A 21,805-nucleotide genomic window follows, 5' to 3' on the forward strand; every position below is an offset into this window, starting at 1 on the left:
GCACAGCCGAGCCCCAGTAAACATGTTGTTCGCCGAGATATCTGTCAAAGATGCTGAAAATCATTTTTGACGAGATATTAGTTTTTTACACGGCTGTGCGGATTTTGCCGAGCTGCAGAAATAAAAACTGAGTGTGTAGATAGGCATCAAACTAATTTTCAAATAAACTTCCGTAGATTTCGCATTTTATTTATTAAATTTCCACCTAAAACTAAATCCGCGCGAAACCCTAAAATCGTTATGTAAATCCGCGCCAAATCCGCGAAAACCGCGAAATCCGCGAAAATCGCGAAATCCGCGTAGTCGTAACAACCCTGCGATTGGCGTGAAATGTTTCATCAAGTGGCTGTACGCCCAGAAGATCAGCATTCACAGAGTCTTCAGGAATGGAGGAAAGGGGAATAGGCCGGGGATTTATGTCATAGCGTTCGGAGCAGCATGCTCCCCTGTAACAGCGCAGCTTGTAAAGAATCTAAACGCAGAACGCTAAGCAAATAATTTCCGGCTGCGTCGAGAGCAATCGTGTGCTGCACATACGTGGACGGAATGTTTTGCACTACCGAAACGGAAACAAAAGCCATTATTGCAAAATCCGTTTGGTTTGGCCACGATCAAGGTAGATTTGGAATCCGTAATTGGATGTCCAATTCCCCGACTATTCTTGCTGCATTACGTGGCGACTCCGGAGTGGGGAACGCTTGGACCTTCATCAAACCTAACTACAGAAAAAGTGTTGGGAATGTGGTGTTGCACCCAGACTGACTGCTTCGTCTACAAGATTAATAGGGTCTACTATCCCCTGGGTCTAACAGCCAACTACCTAATGTATCTCAAAGTATTACTTCAGGAAATCTGGCGATCAGGTACAGACTTGGATGTCGAAACCATTTCGTAGTGTTTCAAAAAATGGCAGACCTGGTTGACACTTTTTCCCGAGCTTGAAAGTTTACAAATCCCGCTTCGCTATAGGCTCCAGACGATAAATGGAGCGCAAACGGAGATCCAGCTGCATATATTTGTTGATGCCAGTGAGAGCAGTATGGCAGCCTTGGCGTACCTCTGCTTCGCTGAGAAATGGAAAATCGAGAGCTCGCTCGTCACAGTGAAGATCCGTGTCGCCCCGTTAAAGTACCTCACCGTTCCTAGGCTTGAACTGCAGACAGCTCTCATAGGTGCTCGGGTAGCACGCGACATTCTCCAGGGTGTAGATATCAGCATCTCGCGATGCAGCTTTTAGACTGAATCGAGGAATGCCCTATCGTGGATTCGTGCAGACCACCGACGATACAATCAATTTGTAACAGCTAGAGTTAGTGAAATCCTTGATATTACGAACGTCTCCGATTGGCGGTGAGTTCCAACGAGGTTGAACGTTGCCGACGAAGGCACTAAGTGACAGCATTCTCCATCGTTCACACATGAGAGCAGATGGTGTAAAGGTCCTGAATTTCTTTGGCACTAGAGGAACTATGCTCCAACGTTCACGTGTACTACGACGCTACGAAGCTGAAATTTTGTACGGAACGGTTCCGTACATGTGGGAGCTTGATATGTTTTTCGGTTTATCAAAAATGGTCGATCAAAAATCGCCAGGAATATTGGGAACCTCACTATAGAAAAAATCCGCCATGCCGAGAGCTTTCATTTTAGGGTAGCGCAGCTTCTTGGGAAAACTCTCAATCCTTCAACGCACAGGCAACACAACCAACACTGCCGACGCGTAGCCCACTCTACAAACACAACCCGTTTATCGACGAGAAAAGATTGCTAAGTATCCTTCGTATACAAGAGCATGCAAATGCCTGGCACCAGATGCCATCAATCCAATTTTACTTCCACGAGAACATTCGGTTACTCTGATGACCGTAAGAAGTCACCATAAAAAATTCCAACATCATAACCATGAGTCTGTTATCAAAAACATCCGACAAAGGTTCTGTATTAGCCGTATCCGCCGCGTATACGCAAAAACTAAAGCCAATTGTTCTCGTTGTATGCTACGAGAAGCTCGCCCGCACCCGCCATTATTCGTCCGTTCACTCACACAGGGATTGCTTACTTCGGCCCGATGGAGGTAATTATAGGAAGAATAGTTGAAAAAATGTGGAGAGTTCTTCTAACGCGTCTTACCATTCGCGCTGTCCATCTTGAGATAACAATTTCTCTAACCATTAACCACAGAGAAACAGACGTCTCACTTTGAACAAAATACAATCAAAATCATCGTCACGGAAACATTTTTGCGCAATGCTAAATGCACTGAGAGTAGACAAGCGGCAACCAGATGGCGGTAGTATGCAAACGTCAAACACAAGCAAATCTGATGGAAGCGCCATCTGTGGCCGATTTACCACCTACCGTTAAAATGATGAACGATGGAACATGTGCTGAGTGAGACGTCTGTTTTTCTGTGCATTACCTCTTGTATAAAGGCGCTACGCAATTTTATTGTGAGCCGAGGAGCACCAGCTGTATTCTACAGCGATAGAGGAACCAACTTTGTTGGTGCTGAATGTGAATTGAAGCTGGCTACGATTGACCACGACAAACTGGTGCAAGAGTTCGTGAGCTCTAATACATCCTGGCAGTTCACCCCACCGGCTGCTCCGCATATGGGAGGTAGCTGGGAGCGGCTCGTTCGGTCCGTGAAACGAACCCTTTCGGAACTCAAGCCATTCCCGCGCCCGAATGACGAAGAGTTGAGAAATGCACTGATCGAAGTTGAGGGTGTCCTCACCCCGAACCACTGGCTCTTGGGAATCTCCGATGGATTCAAGCCATGGTCGTTACTGGACGGTAAATCCGTAGCTTTGCGGAAGAACGCTGTATGGCACTTTATACTGGTACTGCCTTATTGTCTTTGTTGCTCCATCAGAAAAACTGGTCTCTTTGGTGGCCGGAGACTGGTTCGAAATATTGTTCACCGGTGCGAAACGCTTGGCCTAAGTCGCTTGAGCAGCTAACAAGGCGTTAGTTCTATCATCGTCATCACAGAGGAGATTCTCGGGCGTATGCTCCTGGTCTATGTAGAAATGCAATCTGAAAGGTTTGGACTCTGATGTTCGAATTCGAATTCATTGGAAACGATTGCACAGTAGCAGTGGAGAATATTATACCACTGAAGATGGAGACGGTTAGAATAGGCATGACCATACACTCAACCAGTACGAAGTACATTTTAATGGATTGAAACAGAAACATGTGTAGAAGATGTGGTTGGAGGTGTTGAAGGAATTGTTTTACCCTGGAATACTAGCTTACTGTCAATAAAATCTTAGTTCAACCAATAGCTCATTACGGACCTCAAGCGTGGAAACTAAAAGATGCAGACCAGAAGGCTTTTGCGGTTCTCAAGCAAATTGTGCTGCCTACAATAATCGGTGGGGGTTTCTAAGTGCAGAATATTCTGCATCCTTTAAAATATGGCAGACCAACAATAAGCTGGCCATCTAGTGCGAATGTCGGATGAAAAAAAATACGAATACAACATTCAACAGATAACCCGATGAAGACTGGAAATAGATGATTAGTGCCTTAAAAGGATAGTAAAAAACGTATAAATAAAAATACCCAACAATACTTTTTAATCGCTTGAATTACAGAACAAATGTTTCAAATCTTTAGATTTGCTACAAGGAAGGTTTTCTATAAAAATGAGAGATTGAGTAGAAAGTCTCATATTCGACATTCGACATATTGTAAAAGAAAAAAAAACACTTTTTTTCAAAAGCAACATATGAAATATGTTTTAACTCCCCGTGCCTCATGACATTGCCAAACATTCTTCTCTACATTTCACTCTAACGCAACAATAAGACATATCAAATATATGGGTCGCTTTACCATAAACCTCAGTTTTAAACAAATATTTCTATTAGATTTTTTGTTCGTAATCGACTAACAAACCGTATACAAAAGCTCTTCTTCTGATGCTCTTTTATATTGCAAACACTAAGCAATTTACCAACTTCCCGATCATTTCCGCACTATAAGTAACAACCGTGATAATTCAATACACATAGAAAAGGTAACCGAACAACGTTCATGGTCGTTCATGGCTTGTTAATTCCCCTAAAGTGTAGATAGGATATAACATCTTATCGATTAATAAAAACATACGCCTTAAATATTCGATAGCCTTAACCAGCGATCACTGCGGCGATCGGACTCTGCTAAAAAAAGGAACTTCGAATGATCGCCTCTGCCCCACGGTTGAATGCGCGTCTTCGCCTCGTTCCATTCAATTATTGATTTAAACAAATTCATCGAAGACGATTAATAAAACCACGGTCAACCGGACGCGTGGATACCTACTTGTAGTTCTGGTTGAAGGTGTCCGCCTTGATGGCCACATTGTCGTACTTGTTGAGACTCTGCCGGGCCCAGTAGTACGAGTACTCCCGGTCCGAGTAATGCTCGTTGAAGCGACACTTGAGCGTCACGTCCTCACCCTCCCGGGTGTCCATGGTCTTATCGGCGTGGGTGCTCAGAACCAAACACAACGCTATCACCAACGTTGGCAGCCATCGTGATGCTGTAATGAGAAGGCAGGAAAAAAAAATGGAATCAATTGTTAGAATGACTGTCTTGTTCCAATGGGGGTGAGTGCGTGTGAAATTTCCCGGACTAGTAACCGTTATTATGTGCGTGGGGCTTGTTACGGTGCGATGACAGAACATTGCCTACGAAGAAAAATGAATCAACGATAAGTTCTCAGCATTATTTTTGCAGTCCCCTAAGCATCAGTGTGAAGACGGTGACGCAGAAGAGGGCAACGCACCTGTTTCGGTTCTCATCGCCGCAAGAGCACCGTAAAGTAACGAGTTGTTGAATATATTGGAACACTTTTTTCCTCAATCTTTATTTTTTGTGCTAAAATATACAATCTCCTATGATGACGCGACGGCGGTAGTCAGTAAGGCAAAAAATCTCGGCCGGTTGTGATGCATGAAAGTTGATCCCTTCTCACCCAACCACGTTTACTTACGTATGCATGCAGAAGCACAACTTACTTCGGCTGTGTTAAGCTCAAGTCAAGTCAAAAACAAAGCTGCAGAGAGCAGCCTCAACGCCTTGGAAAGTCTGTGCTGTCGTGTATTTTTTGTATGCCTCCTCACTGTGGCTCCCTGCGTTCGTTTTCAGTGGTATCTTTCGCACAGTTCGCCATCAAGACGTTATTACAGAGGGTACGACCCTTGGCGCTGATATGGACGATCAAAGACTTGAATTGGATTTTGAGCTCAACGGTGGATTTACGAATTAATCTTAATAGGTTGAAAAATTGTTGAATTTTACCCGAAAAAAAAATTTCACAATGTTTCAAATCAAATTATCAATTTTTATGAGACATCAGCTGAACGATCTAATATCTGATGATTAGATCGTTCAGCAATCTAATAATCGGTCAACACTAACGAGGTCGATATTACTAAGGAATTATGTAGAAACTAATCATATTAGAAGCCAAAATTGATGAAAATGGCTATGAGGATTAATATGTTTCGATTTAGTTTAAGAAAAAAGCTTTCAGCTCCGAAAGTTTGTGTCGCTGGCTGTCAAAGTTACAATATGGTGTAAATATACTTAACTCTGCCCAGTGCTGACGACAACAATTTAATTTACCATTGGTTGCAAATAACAATAATGACGATCTTTCAACGGATAGTCCCCCGTTCACCAGTTTACCGTGCATTAAAACAGAAAATACTGTTTAAGTTAATCGAGTTCACTTCTGCATAATTCGGCAAATATAAACTGTTTCCCCAAACAATCTCCACGAAAGCAACAAGCTCAACTCTCCAAACAACATGTTTATTGTGTCACCAATCATCTGCTGTTCCCAGCTCACCAGCCCCCACTGACCGCCAAGAACCCCCAAAGTAGTCCCAAAAAAACGATAACAAGACCGACTGTAAACCCGGCACAAAACAATTCCACTCCCGAGTAATGTAATTATGTTTTCGGATAAAAATCTCGTACGCGTGCTCTCAACAATGTTCCACGCTTCGCCAGTAGACCCAACTGCTGATGCTGGGCGGCTGCTGAGATGAAAAGCGGGCGGACACGGAAGGGGCCGCCGCGCCGCGACTGCTGTTGTTCTGCAATTTTCCAACAAATCATACCCCGCGGTTATAATTCCAGTTCGCGTAATTCACCGTCGAGAACCATCACGGCTCTGGTAAGGTTAGGTACGTGTACGTAAGCTCCGTAGGAAACTTTGTTAAACACAAATGAAAAATAACAATATGACTCCATCAAGACAATGAGCCGCGCCGCGTCGCGTCGTGCTGCCCTGTCTTGACGTCTCGTCGCGGGCGTCCCCGGTTGATGTCATGGCGACCGCAAGGTAGCTCCGCTCTGATTGGAGTGGAAAAGCTAGGAAGCTCGCGGTTTCGCGAATCTTGCAGCATACAATGGTCCATGATCGGGCGGTGGTGTTGCAGAGTGCAAACGAAAGAAAAGCGGTTCAACGGTAAGAGAACGTGGCCGGCGTGCGAGTTGTTTTGTTTTGCCTGAAATTCAATTGTATTACAACTGGGAAATTGAGCCAAGAGAAGTGGATTACATTGTGGGACGGATCGTCGAGACCGGGCGAATAATGTTAGCAGTATCAAAAAGCTGGGGAGAACGGTAGACGATGATTGGATAAGTTCAAATAAATGATGTATAGCCTGCAGCGTCAATTATTTTTAAAATTTTCTAAATTTAATATGGTACAATAATGCCTATTTCGGAATCTTAATATATTACAAATTTTCAGATATATGCGATGTCAAACAAAAATGACAGATTTTTCTATTAACCTGTCTGATGGATAATTATTCAAAGCCCTGATAAAGATTCAAACCCCGGATAGTAACAATGGTAATGATTTAAAACAATCAACATATTCGAAACTGAACAACAAATCCAATAATGTTTCTTTAAATCAATCTACTTATTACTACAGTAATGAAGTCCGGTTGAAAGAAGATGAGATTCAACCAAAGTTAATATAACAAAAAATATTGATCCGCCCAGTAGCGATACTGTCTTTCTCGTCTTAAGCCAAGGCACCAACCGGTTTCGTTAGATCCAACAAATTCTTCATTTAGAATTGTATTCAACTAGGCTTTGTCCTCTGTCGAATGCAACTTGATGCGAGAAAATCGAAAGTTGGGTAAGATTTATCTGATCTTTTGTGCACGCACTTCTACAAAAAAAAAAGTTGGTTGTTGGAGTGAAATGATGGCCTTTCGATCGAGCATTAAATATTCACCTTCATAAAGAAACTTTGGCCCATTTTATTACAAAAGTCTCATGATTATTGAATACATAGCTTAGCTTGATTGACATTACACTTCGTAGCTGCTAGTCGTGATTGGCGAGAAATAACAAATATGCACATTTTTTTGTTAAATATCTTGGCTGTGCATATGCACAGCATATGTTTCGAAATGGACAAATTGATATGAAATTTGCGAAAAAGAATCCACGTGTCTTGGAGGGACTCGAACCCTCAACCTCCTACTCTCTAGATAGGCGTGATAACCCCTACACAACAAGACCACTTAAAGGTCACGTTTGCGGAAAAGCCATCAGAATTCGAGTACCAACCTCCACCGCGGTTAGCTCTCTTTTTTGCAAATTGAATATCTTTCGGATGCTTGATTTGTCCAATCTCCACATGTGCTTTACTATTGTATACCCACAGCCAAGCACAGTTTATCACTTGGGTAGTCCTCAGTAAGTGGCTTAATATTTATTTTGTAAGGCTGACACAAATTTTTAAAAAATGTCTCTCCCTCTCGGATTTTTTGCCCAAAAATAAAAATTTGAAGGGGCAACAATGGAATTTCCGAAAAAAATAGAGGATTTTCAAAACATTATTTAACTGAAGACTGGCATAAGACGAGTTTAGTACGATTTCATTTAATTCCACCACTTCGTATTACTTTTACATATACGTATTTCTACCTCAAGTCCGTCTTCAGTGTCTCGTACTTGACTCGACTTGGTCGCAAGACGACAGTGAAAACATTCCACTAAGGAAAAGAACTACAGTGAACTCTCTCTAACTCGATGTTCTGTAACTCGATATTTTCTCTTACTCGATGAAATTCAAAGTCCCTTGAATTTTGCATACTGCGTTACCTCCGTAAGTCGATACCTCCCTTACTCGATATTCTCTAAGTCGAAGTAATTTCCCAAAGCATTTTCACCTCGCTAACTCGATGTTGTCAGAATCAGTTCACATGCACAATATATACGATGTCGGGCCATTTGGCCGAATGCCGTTTGGTCGAATGCCGTTTGGCCGAAAAGTTAAAAAACTAATATTGTGAGTAATGAGCAGGGTAGAAATATGTCACAGTCAATGCAGTGAAAAACATGGATCTCAGTATAATCTGCAGTCGCCTTCATCGCCGCCGTGGTGAGTGCGACTGAGTGCAGCCGAAAAATCATTTCCAACACCGACCTTTCAATTTCGCATTCAGCCACTCACAAGTCGCTCTGACATGCTGCTCAGTTCGCTTCTTACCGTATGACTGTGAGTGGCCCATTTAAACGCGTGGTGAATTTTTTCAATTTGCTGGGTGAATGTGTACATTTTGCTGTGGTAAATTTCATCTTCGCGGCGCAGTGGGTGATGTGAGTTCTGTTGTTTACTTTTCTGCCTCTCCGAGAATGTGAGGTTGATTTCAAAGCAGGAAGAAAATAAAAAAATGATATAAAAAAACATCACCTTCATCCAGTGCTGCCGAATATTTACAACCCTGGTAATGAGTAGTAGGAATTACATGAAATGTGCAGCGAGAAGTGAGGAATAAGACATTTCGCACATCTCATAATAGGAAATAGGAAGTGAATGGTGTAGTGATAAGAGAAAAGTGAGAAGTAAGAATTGAGAAATGAGAAGTTAGAAGGGAGAAGTAAAAATTGAGAAGTGAAAAGTGAGAAGCGAGAAGTGACTAATTCGAAGTGAAGTGTGAAGTGAAAAGTGTGAAATGAAAAGTGAGAAAAGTAAAAAGAGAAAAGCTGAGAAGGGAGAAGTGAAAACTGTAGAGTGAGGAGTGAGAAGTGAAGAATGAGGAGTGAGAAGTGAAGAGTAAGAAGTCAGAAGTGAGAAGTAAGAATTAAAAGATAAGTAGTGAGAGTGACAAATTCGATGTGAGAATTATGAGAAAAGAAAAACAAAAAGTGAAAAGTAAATTGTGAAAAGTGTGAAGTGAGAAGTAAGAATTGAGAAGTGAAAAATGAGAAGTCAGAAGTTAGACGTGAAAATTTTGAGAAGTGAGAGGTGAAAAGTGAGAAGTGAAAGGTGAAAAATGAGAATATAAAAGTGAGAAGTAAGAAGCGAAAAGTGAGAAGTGAGAAATGCCAAGTGAGAGTGAAAAGTGAGGAGCGAAAAGTTAGAAATGCGAAGTGAATGGTGAAAAATGAGAAGTACAAAGTGAGTAGTGTGAAGTGAAAAGTGGGAACTTAGAAGTAAGAGGATCAAGTAGTAAGAAATGAAAAGTGAGGTGAAAATTGGATTTTGTTTTAATTAATCTTTATTCCCCCTCATCATTTCAGGATGGACTGCGGAGTGAGAAGTGAAAATTAAGAAGTAAGAAGTGTAAATAATTTGCCTGAAATTTAAGAATTTTTCTTGAATTTTTCCATTTCAATTATCATTGTTATTAACTCCAATGGACCTTTCGGAAAACAGCAGGACATATTTTTTTGACTTAACTAAAAACTTCCCCAGAAAAATTAAAAATTTTGCATAAAATAGGAAATTGCCTATAAAGAAATCAGGGTATGAGCAATAAATAAATATAAAATTTCCACATATAATGCAATATTTCCATAAACAATGAATTGCTTTTTATTAATTATTTTGTGGAAAACTTAAATTTTTTTATGGAAAAAAAATTGTGTGGACAATTTTGTAATTGCTTGTTGCTAATATTAGGGAATTTTTTTTTCGTGGAGCATTTTATTTCTTTATGGAGAAATATTCTTTTATATTTGAAACACGAAACACGATCACTTGCGCACTAATTTATTTTCTTATTGACCGCAGAAAACGAAACAGAACATTCGGATCTCAAAAATGTTCCGCATCCTATGCGGGAAACAATCAATCGCGCTCTAATGAGTTTATTCATCGACCGCACAGAACTGAACAAAAACATCCGTCTGAATAGCATAAAAGTAATCAAAGCTTGCAAATGTTTCACGTTTCATGTCAAACATGATCGATCACGCCCTCCGCATGATTATTCAAAACATAGAATGACTTACGCAGTTTTCTTCCTCATAGACTCACTCACAATTTGGAAGTATTTTCCGTTGGAATTCTGGAGTACTAAAGTCCACTATCCGAACGAATGGAAATTCCGACGGATTTAACGCTGAAACCCACAGAATTTCCCGATAAATTCAAGATTTTTGAACGGGGAAGGGCCATTTTTGCCGGAATTCATTTGCCCGGAAGCCGCAAGGCCGAAAGTTGTTTGACCGAATATGTCATTTGACCAAACAAACCATCTGGTCAAAAGTTAATTGGCAGAATTGAACATACGGCCTGAATAGTCGTTCGGCTGAAAAGGCCATTTGGTCGAAAAAGTCATTTGGCCGAATGAGTTGGCATTTTGACCATAGTTCAGCAAATGACAATTTCGGCCATATCGATCATTTCGGACAAAAGTCATTTTCGCCCAAATGACCTACTCGGCCAAACGACATTTCCAGCCAAATGAGCAGTTCGATCATTTGCTCCTTTTCGCATTACGTCGCTTTCGGCTAAACGACCATTTCGGCTAAATGACGCTTTTGGACCAATGTCGCTTTCGGCCAAATGACATGTTCGGTCAAACCATTTCGACTGAATAATCGTTTCTGCCAAACGTTTTACTCGACTAGATGACTTTCGCCTTAACGTGTTTTTCGCCAAGTAGCATTCGAACAAATAGCTTTTAGCAAAGTGACTTTCGGTCGAACGACTGGAAGGGCCACAAGGCCAAAAGTTGTTTGTCCAAATATGTCATTAGGTCGAATAAACCATTAGGCAGACAATTTTGCCGAAAACGTGATTTGGCCGAAATGGCCAGACGGCTGAAAATTTTGTTTGGACCGAAAAAGTCGTCAGTCGCAACCGTTATTAGGTCGAAAGTGATTTGGCTGAAAATGTTATTTGGCCGGAAGCGACATAGAGAAAAAAAGAGACATACGGCCGAACTGGTAATTTAAAAATCGTTGATCGCCAAAATGATCGTTTAGTAGAACAGGTTATTTGGCCGAAATTGTCATTAGTTGAACGAGTCATACGGCGAAAATGTAGTTTGACCGAACTAGCCCTTTGACCGAAAAAGTTATCCAAAGCAGAACCGAATGTAACGTCATATCCGGCTGCACGCGCATCATCCCAGATAGCACCTCGTGCCTATCATCATTATCACATGTAACGAGTGTTCCAAGATATATGAATTCGTTGACAGCATTAAATCGCATTCCATCCATTTCCACCTCAAGGACAATACCGTAGCACAATGCAATGCTGGTCGGAACCCGTGATTTGATGAACTTAATTTGTTTGTGCCTAATCGGCTGATGTCTGTGTCTACAGAGAAAAAAATCACAAAAATAAAATCCACTCAAATATGGGTAGTATTTTTGTGATTTTTTTCTCTGAGGACACTATTTAGATGATATCAGCCGTTTGGGCACAAAACAATTAAGTTCATCAAATCACGCGTTCCGACCATTGTGCGTTGGGACTGCCACGTTCTCTGCCAGCCACCAAGTACTTAGTTTTGACAGAGTTTATTATTGGCTCTATGAGTTCAATCTCCCGTTTAAGGTCACTCCTGACGGAATCCAAGTTTAAAAGTGCTCGCGTTTTCGGGGGCACACCACTCGATACGGAAGCAACGCACAACTGTCATTTTTATTATTTCACCCATGCTGCGACGCAGCAAAGCTAAATCAACAAAAAAGACAGTTGTGCGCCGCCTCTGAATCGAGTGGTGGGCCACCGAAAACGCGAGCACTTTGGAACTTGGATTCCGTCAGGAGTGACCTTAAATGCACGAAAACTTCGTCCACTGCTCCGCGATCAATGTCAATGATGTCGATGTCATTCGCAAAACCGAGAAGCATGTGAGACTTTTTGATGATGGTTCTATTTCTTTGCACACCAGATCTTCGAAGGGCACCTTCCAAAGCTATGTTGAATAGCAGATTAGGCAGCAAATCGCCTTGCTTCAATCCATCTAACGTCACGAACCATATATTCCGATGTTCAATTTGGTCCCATCCAGGCAGCGTCGCACGAAACAACCTAAAACACATAGTAATACGCTTTTCAATGCCTGATTAAACCGTTTTGGATCGACAATGATCGACGATAGGAGCATTACTTTGCGACGAAGATCTGCATTGATGAGTCCGATTTCACAAATTTTATCCACTCTTCTTGAATCGTATTGGAATTGTCAAAGGTATTTTCTATTTTAAATTCGTTTCAACTTCGCAGTATTCAGGAAACTTTACCAAACTGAGTTCCATTAAACATTAGCAATTTCCTTTTTAACTAAAACTCTTATTCATCAAGCCACAGGTGTCTTCAATGGACCTCCTCCCCCCATAACAGCCTGAACCATTACTCAATTTGATCAACGTGTTTGTTTTTCATCACACTGAGCTGCGATTGGGCTCAACTTAGTTAAGCGTAACTGCTGGAGGATCTATTCAGAAGATCTCCTTCATTTTTAAATAATTTCACCCCATTTCAAATGCTGAGGTTGTGATATCCAAGATTTCGTCGGATTACAAGAAATCTGCAGAACACCAACCGTAAGCTCAATATGAAGGCATGTATACCTCTCAGAATTGCAAGAATACTAAATGTATTAGAAAATAAAATCATTTTGATTAAATTCAAGTTCATAACCAATATCACCCTTTGGAAAGGTCCTTAGAATTCTTCCGAATTGCTGGTTCTATTCAATGCAAGTTATCAAACATCCAACCATCTATTTATTACGTTCAAATCCAATTAGAAACGTAATAGACAATCTTCCATTGAACTGAAATCAAAGCATAGGGGTCTATTAATAACCTCCCAACAGCAAGGCAGAGTAGTTGCACGTATTTCTTTCCAACTCACCATTCGCTGAGGTTGATTCTGCCAATTCCAATCCAGTCAGTGGTTTCATTAAGAGTCTGGAACACCCACTTTTCCCGTCGTAAACCTTCCCTCCTCCGCATCCTTTCGAATAGAACTCGTTGCTAATGCAGCCCCTGCCGTGTGACATTTTTTCCTCCATTCTTTGCCAAACTCCACGAAGCAGAGGAAAATTTCCTTCAAAGTTCCATCTTGCCACAACAATTTTCCTTCCTCTGAAGATTTGAGAGCAAATCTCAAAAAAGCCACATACAGATCACTATCACTTCGGCGGAGAATGGAAACTCATCAATTTTGGCATCAAGTACCAAGACCGGGTAGGCAGGTTCCTCCGTCGGAAAAACTGACGAACTGCTGCTGCTGCGTTGAGGGGCACAGAAGGAGGCAAGATTAATTACTTCTCGAGTTGATTTCTGAACTCGCTTTGACACATCCTCCAGGTCCCTACTACCGGCTGCCTATCGGTAGGTAGTGCGAGGTACGACGATGAATCAAAGCGAGATGAAGACGAAAAAGTGTCGCTTCTACAAAGGCCTTCATCTCGGGAGTGCCAAAGCATTCATCCGGCGGGTCTTGTTTTAAGGTGACGAACCATGAATAGCTAGGAATGGAAGGAATGGGGAGGGGAGGGGTCGAAACTGAGCTTTCTACTTGTCTTCCCTTCTCGTAAGTGGTGATGTGGGAGGAAACGGGGGAAGGGGACGTTTGCAATTAATTACAGATCAAACTCAAAGCTGCCGATCTAGCTTTGTTATCGTTGTAGCAGTTGGTATACCGTGGTACCATGAGCGGGGTGGAACGGTCGGTGGAAAAAAGCTATTTCGGAGTATAAACAAATGTCCGTACCTTGAGGCCAACACGCATAATGAATGGAAACGGGGCAGTTCCACGAGAATGCCGCCGTGATTAGGTAGCTGGCGAGAGAAAATGAATTTGGGAGCGGGGGAAGGCAGCGCAACAAGATTCAATACGGTGTCTAATGATGCTTTCATTTCGATCGGCTCAGCAACATTCGGATGCCAAAGCAGAAATGCTGGCAATTAATTCCGACGAAAAAGATAATCGAAATCATAACTTTGTACATAATTCTGGGATTTCCAGTTGGCGGAAGAACCGTCCTAAGGCAGGTTGAGTTTAATTGTCTGTCCAGTCTTGAATACTTTTGGATGAGAAATATTATCGATTTTTTGGCATTGTGAATCATTGTGCGTGTCATTAAAATACAAATTTCTAGATTGCTTTGAGAATAGGTCGTAAGTGCAAAAGAGAGATTCTCTTTGTTCACGCTCTCTTTCGCTAATAGATCGGCAAGCTTAGCATTTTCTGCTACATTTTCACTTTAGCATGCTAGACAAAGTTATTGTCTTTAGATATCTGCCAAAAAATCCAACATAAATTTGTGTATAGCTGTGTAATAATTGAAAGAGAATGTAACCGAAGAGAGGCTCTCTTTTGCACATACGACCTATTCTCAAAGCACTCTAGATTTAAGCAATGACAGACAAAGAGGGCCTCCAATGGATAGCTGTGGAAATGAGCACCAAGATGGGAATACGGGGAGGTTGGTTATTCCCCAAAATGTCGAGGAGGAACTCCCCCAGAAGTCGAACTGAAATTCCTTAGGTAATACGGAGAGGAATTCCTCTGGGAATTGTAAAGAATAATTGAGGGAAATTCGGAGAGCAATTTCTCCGAGAATTCGGAGAAGAATGCGGGAATCCGGATGCGACTTCGGAGTGAAATCCAGAAGGGAATCCGAAGGGGAACTCAGAGGGTAATTAGGAGAGCAATTCTTCCTGATATCGGGGATAATTTTTCTGGAGAACTCGGGGATAATTTTTCCGCGAATCTGGGAAAGCATTCCTCTGGGAATTTGTAGCAGAATTCCTTTGAGAAAGCAAAGGGGATTTCCTTCGAGAGTTCAGAGAAGAGTTCCTCCGGTAATTCTGAGAAGAATTTCTCTGACATTTCCGAAAAGAAAGCACCCGGGAATTCGGAGATGTATTACATCGGGAATCTGTAGAGGAATTCAAAGAGTATTTCGGATGGAGTTTGGGAGGGAAATTCCTCTGAAAACTCGGAAGAAATTTCTTCCGGAAATTCGGAGAAGAATGCATCTTGACAATCGGAGAGTATTTCCTCCGGCAAACTGGAGAGAAGTTCGAAGGGACATTCGAACTAGAACTCCTCCGAAAAATAATAGGGGAGCCCCTCCAGGAATACGGAGGGGAATTCTTTTAAAAATTCAGAGGGTAATGGAAGTTTGGGAGTTTGAAGAGATTTTTCCCCGGAAATTCGGAGGGAAATTTCTTTGGGAATAACGAGAGGCATTCTTCTGGGAAACCGAAGGGAATTTCCTCCTGGTATTAGGAGGGAAATTCGAAGGCTTCGAAGGGGAATTCGGAAGGTAATTTGGAAGGGAGTTCAGAGAGGAATTCTTCCGGGAATTCGAGGGGGAATCCATCTGGAAATTTGGAGATTCTTCCTGAAATTCGAAGAGGAATTCCCCGGGAATTTGGAGAGGAATTCCTCCGAAAATTCGGATGGGTTTAGAGAAACCGGAGGTGAATTCAGAGAGAAATTCCTCCAGGAATTAGGAGAGGAATTCCTTCGGAATTCGGAGATGCATTTCTCTGGGAATTCATAGAAGAATCCCTTTGAAAAGTTCGAGAAGGAATTCTTCCGGAAATTCGGAGGGGAATTTCTTCAGAACTTCGAAGAGGAATTTCCCCGGGAAATCGGAGCGAAACTCGGAGATAGAACAGAGAAATCCGGAGGGGAATTCCATAAGAAATTCTTCCTCCAAAATAAGGAAGGAAATTCCTCTGGGAATTCGTTGAATATCTCAGAGAATTTTGAGGCTTCCTCCGACAATCTTAAGGATACATCCAATAGTTTTCAAAATTCTACTGAAAACTATGAAAAGATCTAAAAAAAAACTTTGAGAGTGCTTAAACTTCTTTCGCGAGCTTTGTTATTTTCTTTGGGAATTGTTTCGACAGTTCTGGGATTTCGTCCGAAAATTCTAGGGAATGGATTCCCAAACTGTATGTCGCGACTCCCAGGGGGTCGTGGAATGATCAATGGAGGGTCGCGAAAGATAAATCGTAAATCCTAATGTTGATTCCTATGGTGTGCCACAAATCTATACACGCTTTTGGATTAGGATCTAAGTAATGCATCGATGATTAAAGAGCAACAAGTTTTACGAAATCAATGGCCTTTTTTTGGCAAATACAAGTTCAATAAAATCCAAATCTAACCCAAATCTAATCCAAAACAATCCAAGTACAATCCAAATCAAATCCAAACCAAATTCAAATCCAATCCAAATAAATTCAAACCAAAATTGATTCAAATTAAATCCGAATTAAGCCAAATCCACTCCGAATCCATTACAAATCCTATGCAAATCCAAATCCAATCCAAATCCAACCAGAATCCAACACGAATCCAATCCAAATCCAATCCAAATCTAAACCAAATCCAATCCAAATCCAATCAAAATCCAATCCAAATCCAATCCAAATCAAATCCAAATCCAATCCAAATCCAATCCGAATCCAAGTCCAAACCAATCCAAATCCAATCCAAAATGTAATCCAAACCAATCCAAACCAATCCAAATCAATCCAAACCAATCAAATCCAAGTCCAAATCAATCCAATCCAAATCCAATCCAAATCCAATCCAAATCAATCCACATCCAATCCAAACCAATCCAACCAAAGCCAAATCCAAGCCAAACCAAGCCAAATCCAATCCAAATCCAATCCAAACCAATCCAAATCCAATCCAAACCAATTCAATCCAAATCAAATCAAACCAATCCAATCCAATCCAAATCCAATCCAAATCCAATCCAAATTCAATCCACATCCAATCCACATCCAATCCAAATCCAATCCAAATCCAATCCAAATCCAATCCAAATCCAATCCAAATATAATCCAAATCTAATCCAAATCCAATTCCAATCCAAATCCAATCCAAATCCAATCCAAATTCAATCCAAACTCAATCCAAATCCAATCCAAACACAATCCAAATCCAATCCAAATTCAATTCCAATCCAATCAAAATTCAAGCCAAAACCAATCCAAATCCAATTCAAATCCAATCCAAATTCAATCCATATCTAATCCAAATCCATTCCAAATCCAATCCAAATACAATCCAAATACAATCTAAATCTAATCCAAATCCAATCCAAATTCAATCTAAATCCAGTGCAAATAAAATGAAAATCCAATACAAATCTAATCCAAATCCATTTCAAATCCCATTCAAATACAATCCAAATCCAAATCCAAACCAAATCAAATCAAATCGAACACAATCCAAATCCATTTCAAATCCCATTCAAATACAATCCAAATCCAACCCAAATCCAATCCGAAGCCAATACAAATCCAATCCAAATCCAAATCAAATCTTATTCAAATCCAAACCCAATACAAACCAAAATCAAATTTTATTAAAATCCAAATCCAACTCGTTTCCAATTCAAATCCAATCCAAATACAATCCTAATCCAATCCAAATACAATCCAAATACAATTCAAATCCAATGTAAATGCAATCCAAATCCAATCCAATCTAAATCTTATCCAAATCCAATCCAAATTCAATCCAAATCCAATCCAAATACAATCCAAATTTAATCCAAATCCAATTCAAATTTAATCCGAATTCAATCTAAAACCAATCCAAATACAATCTTAATATTATCTAAATCCAATCCAAATCCAATCAAAATTTATTCCAAATCTAATCCAAATCCAATCCAAATCTAATCCAAATCCAATCTAAACCAAATCAAATCCAAAACAAAACAAATCCAACTCTTATCCAATCCAAATTCAATTTAAATCCAAATCAAATCCATCTGTCATCCAATCCAAATCTAATTCAAATCGAATCCAAATCCAAATCCAATTTCCAAATTCGAATCAAATCCAAATCTAATTCAAATCCAAACCAAATCAAATCCAACTTCAATCCAATCCAAATCCAATCCAAATCCAATCCAAACTCAATCCAAATCCAATTCAAATTCAATCCAAATCCAATCCAAATCCAAACCAAATCAAATTAAATCGAACACAATCCAAATCCATTTCAAATCCCATTCAAATGCAATCCAAATCCAACCCAAATCCAATCCGAATCCAATACAAATCTAATCCAAATCAAATCTTATTCAAATCCAAACCTAATTTAAACCAAAATCAAATCTTATTCAAATCCAAATCCAACTCGTTTCCAATTCAAATCCAATCCAAATCCAAATCCAATCCAAATACAATCCAAATCTAACCCAAATACAATCCAAATCCAATTCAAATCCAATGTAAATGCAATCCAAATCCAATCCAATCTAAATCTAATCCAAATCCAATCCATTCCAATCCAAATACAATCCAAATCCAATTCAAATTTAATCCGAATTCAATCTAAAACCAATCCAAATACAATCTTAATCTTATCTAAATCCAATCCAAATCCAATCCAATCAAAATTCATTCCAAATCTAATCCAAATCCAATCCAAATCCAATCTAAACCAAATCGAATCCAAAACAAATCCAACTCTTATCCAATCCCAATTCAATTTAAATCCAAATCAAATCCAAACCAAATCAAATCCAACTGTCCAAATCTAATTCAAATCGAATCCAAATCCAAATCCAATTTCCAAATTCGAATCAAATCCAATCTAATTCAAATCCAAACCAAATCAAATCCAACTTCAATCCAATCCAAATCCTTTCCAAATCCAATCGAAATTTAATCCAAATCCAATCCAAATAGAATAAAAAATTATGATATTTTGGCAAATACAATGATGGGGTATATTTATATTAAATATCTAAACATCAATGCATTTGGTACCTGGCGAGTCACACACAATTGGAGATTCTGCTAGGGTGGTCGCATATCCAAAAGGTTTGAGAACCTCTGTTCTACGGAGTTCGAGGATGTTGCGAATTCCGTCGAAAATTGTTGGATTTCCGTTGACAATTTTGATAATTTCTCTAAGAATAGTGAGAATTGTGAGTATTCTAGGAACTCTATTGAAAATATTGGAGATTCGTCTGAGAGCTCTTGTTTAAAGCACATTGAAGGGAATGTAAATTTAGCTCCTTGTCCGTTCAAATCTCCACTATTTTAAACTTTACTCAACCTCTAACATTCAATGACAACGAATCCGAATCTATAGACATTGAAATAGACAGACTTTAATTGAAAATTATTTGGATTTGCATATGATTCTTAATTAATGTGAACCTAGTGCCCTTAAGTAGAAGGACTGTTGCAGTACTCCATTCGAATTAACTACAGATACTCAGTGGCACAAACCTTACTTGAAATTATAATTTACTTGAAAACCCACAATCCGATTTGAGCCTTTCTTACTACAGTGGAACGAACTGTGCTCATGCATACATGTTTCCAATGCAGATCCCCCAATGCATGATGCATCTTCGTCACATGCTTGAATGGATGGCTCGCAATGCTGCTTTAGACAACAGCAACTAACGCTACCCGGGTAGCAGAAAATTGCAAAAGACTTTTAGCTTAATCGTAAAATACTGAAATGTATGCTTTTCGATAAAATAAATAGGAAATTATTTTCAGTATTACCGTGGGGCATCGAAATCCGTACACTTAAGCACCTTAGTATATGAAAAAGTCATTAGAAAATAGGAATCGAATGTAAATAAAACATTTGTCATCGACACAGGAGCATGAAGGCTTCTACTTTTGAACTGTTTCACATTTACTCATTAAAAACTACGAAAAACATCATAAAATAATGAATAAAATCAACTACTCCTGACTCGAAATCCGTCCACCGTGGACGGATTTCGAATCAAAGGATCAAAATCCGTACAGCTAATTGTTAACTAAATATTTAAATTGAAACAGTCTGATTGACCGAACTACCACTGTAAATAGTTCGATACACACCTTGAGAAGGGATCCCTTTGATTTGTATTCCGCTGATCTTATGTAATGATTCGCAATAAGCAATAAAAACACAGTTACTTTTGGTGCAATTATGCTCTACCCGAAAACAAAATGGCGGCACAAACTCCGCGTTTGGTGAGTGAAGATTTGTTTTTGATTTTTGTTGTTTTAATTTCAAAGCCTTCTTTCCAATTCTATGCCCAAAAAGCTTACTGTCAAGTATCTGAAAAGGATAAGATTAATTATTCCTACATTAATTACCTTTAACCTCCTTTAATTTATTGATATCTCATGAGGTGGACGGATTTCGGTGCTGTACGGATTTCGGTCCCGCACGGTATAAAAAACCTGATGTTGAAAAATTTGATTTCAGAATTTGATAAGAGAATTATGTATTGTTTGATTTGATTTTAAAAAGCTTTTCTTTAATTACTCTATTATGAGAAAACATTGAACGGGTAGTTCAAATAGCTTATCACAAGTAGCTTCAAGACGTAGTGATCGTGTTGTTACAATCTAGTGGACTATGCACTTATAAATAACATAAAAACTACAAAGCCAGACATCATTTAACAAATTTGTGAAAAATATTTGTTTATTATTCTCCTCTATCCGGGCTATGTGAAGAAAACCGTACAATAATCTGATTTGCTTCCCTCGTATTATCTCTGGCGAGGAATATTTTATGACGCTAAGCCCAGCAACAAAAGGCAATATCGGGAGCTTCTAACTTACTTACGCTCCGATCCAGACGACCGAAAGCCCTCATCCATCTTGGATTCCCTCCGGTGCGCTGCGATTGAGGAATTCGTTCTTCGGCGGCCTACGGAAGTGCAGCTGCAGGAGCAACAGCATAGCACAACTAGCCCAATTGATTGAGTCATAATTTATGCACACACGTGCTTTGGGCAGCATCGTATGGCTGGAGAGACCCCCGTAGGCTTGGAATGGTTTATTGTTGTTCGACGATCAGCTAAATGGAAGGATTTCGACATGGTCATGGATTTCTATTTCTTATGAGGCAGCAGCATCTTTTTGTTGCTGGTATTGACCAGAATTTCATGTTCAAAATGTTTAAAAGATTAAAATTGATTCAAAAAAAGACTGATTAAAACGTGGGATAACGTATTTTGCTGTAAAAAAATCTTCTCTCTGAATTTTTCTTAAGTAATAAAAATATTGATGCACAAAGCTGCTTTAATTAAAATGCAAGAAATGCTATTTTTAATTTAAATAAAAGTTTATTTTGATTAATTCTGTATACATCAAACAGAATTGAGCTGTTCATTATAAGGCCTTTGAACACAGCACTCAATAATTGTATCCAACTGATAAAAGTGCAATCTACTTGAATTGCTTCTCATGCCGTAAGACGAATACCGATACGAAATTCATGTTCCTGTCCCAAAAATACACGTTGTGTGTGTCTCTAAGAGACTGAATTGATTACGCAAGATTATAATCAATTGCACTCTCCTCGGGGAACCGGGCTCTTGCATGCGATGCCTCTACATCAGCCAAGGCAACCAACAACAACAGATGGTTGCACTTTGCCCAATCGACAGACAAACGACATCCAAAGTGCAAGTGCATGGTGATCCATCCCGATTCTATCCACCGTACGACGGAATTCCGTTTTAATAATCCAGTACACAGAATCCTTAATCGAGAGAGACGA

At 39.8% G+C, this 21,805-nt stretch overlaps 1 protein-coding gene across 2 annotated transcripts in view; it reads right to left on the reverse strand.

Moving 5' to 3' along the window:
* Positions 1-21,805, reverse strand: part of LOC134212065 (hemicentin-1-like) — a 258,752-nt gene that overhangs the window by 61,053 nt on the left and 175,894 nt on the right. For both annotated transcript variants that reach the window (XM_062689574.1, XM_062689573.1), the window contains exon 2: positions 4,315-4,534. In XM_062689574.1, the coding sequence (XP_062545558.1) occupies positions 4,315-4,534 (220 nt within the window). The remainder of the gene's footprint in view (positions 1-4,314; positions 4,535-21,805) is intronic.

This window comes from Armigeres subalbatus, chromosome 2, assembly GCF_024139115.2.
Source record: "Armigeres subalbatus isolate Guangzhou_Male chromosome 2, GZ_Asu_2, whole genome shotgun sequence".
In the NCBI taxonomy this organism is placed as follows: Eukaryota; Metazoa; Arthropoda; class Insecta; order Diptera; family Culicidae; genus Armigeres; species Armigeres subalbatus.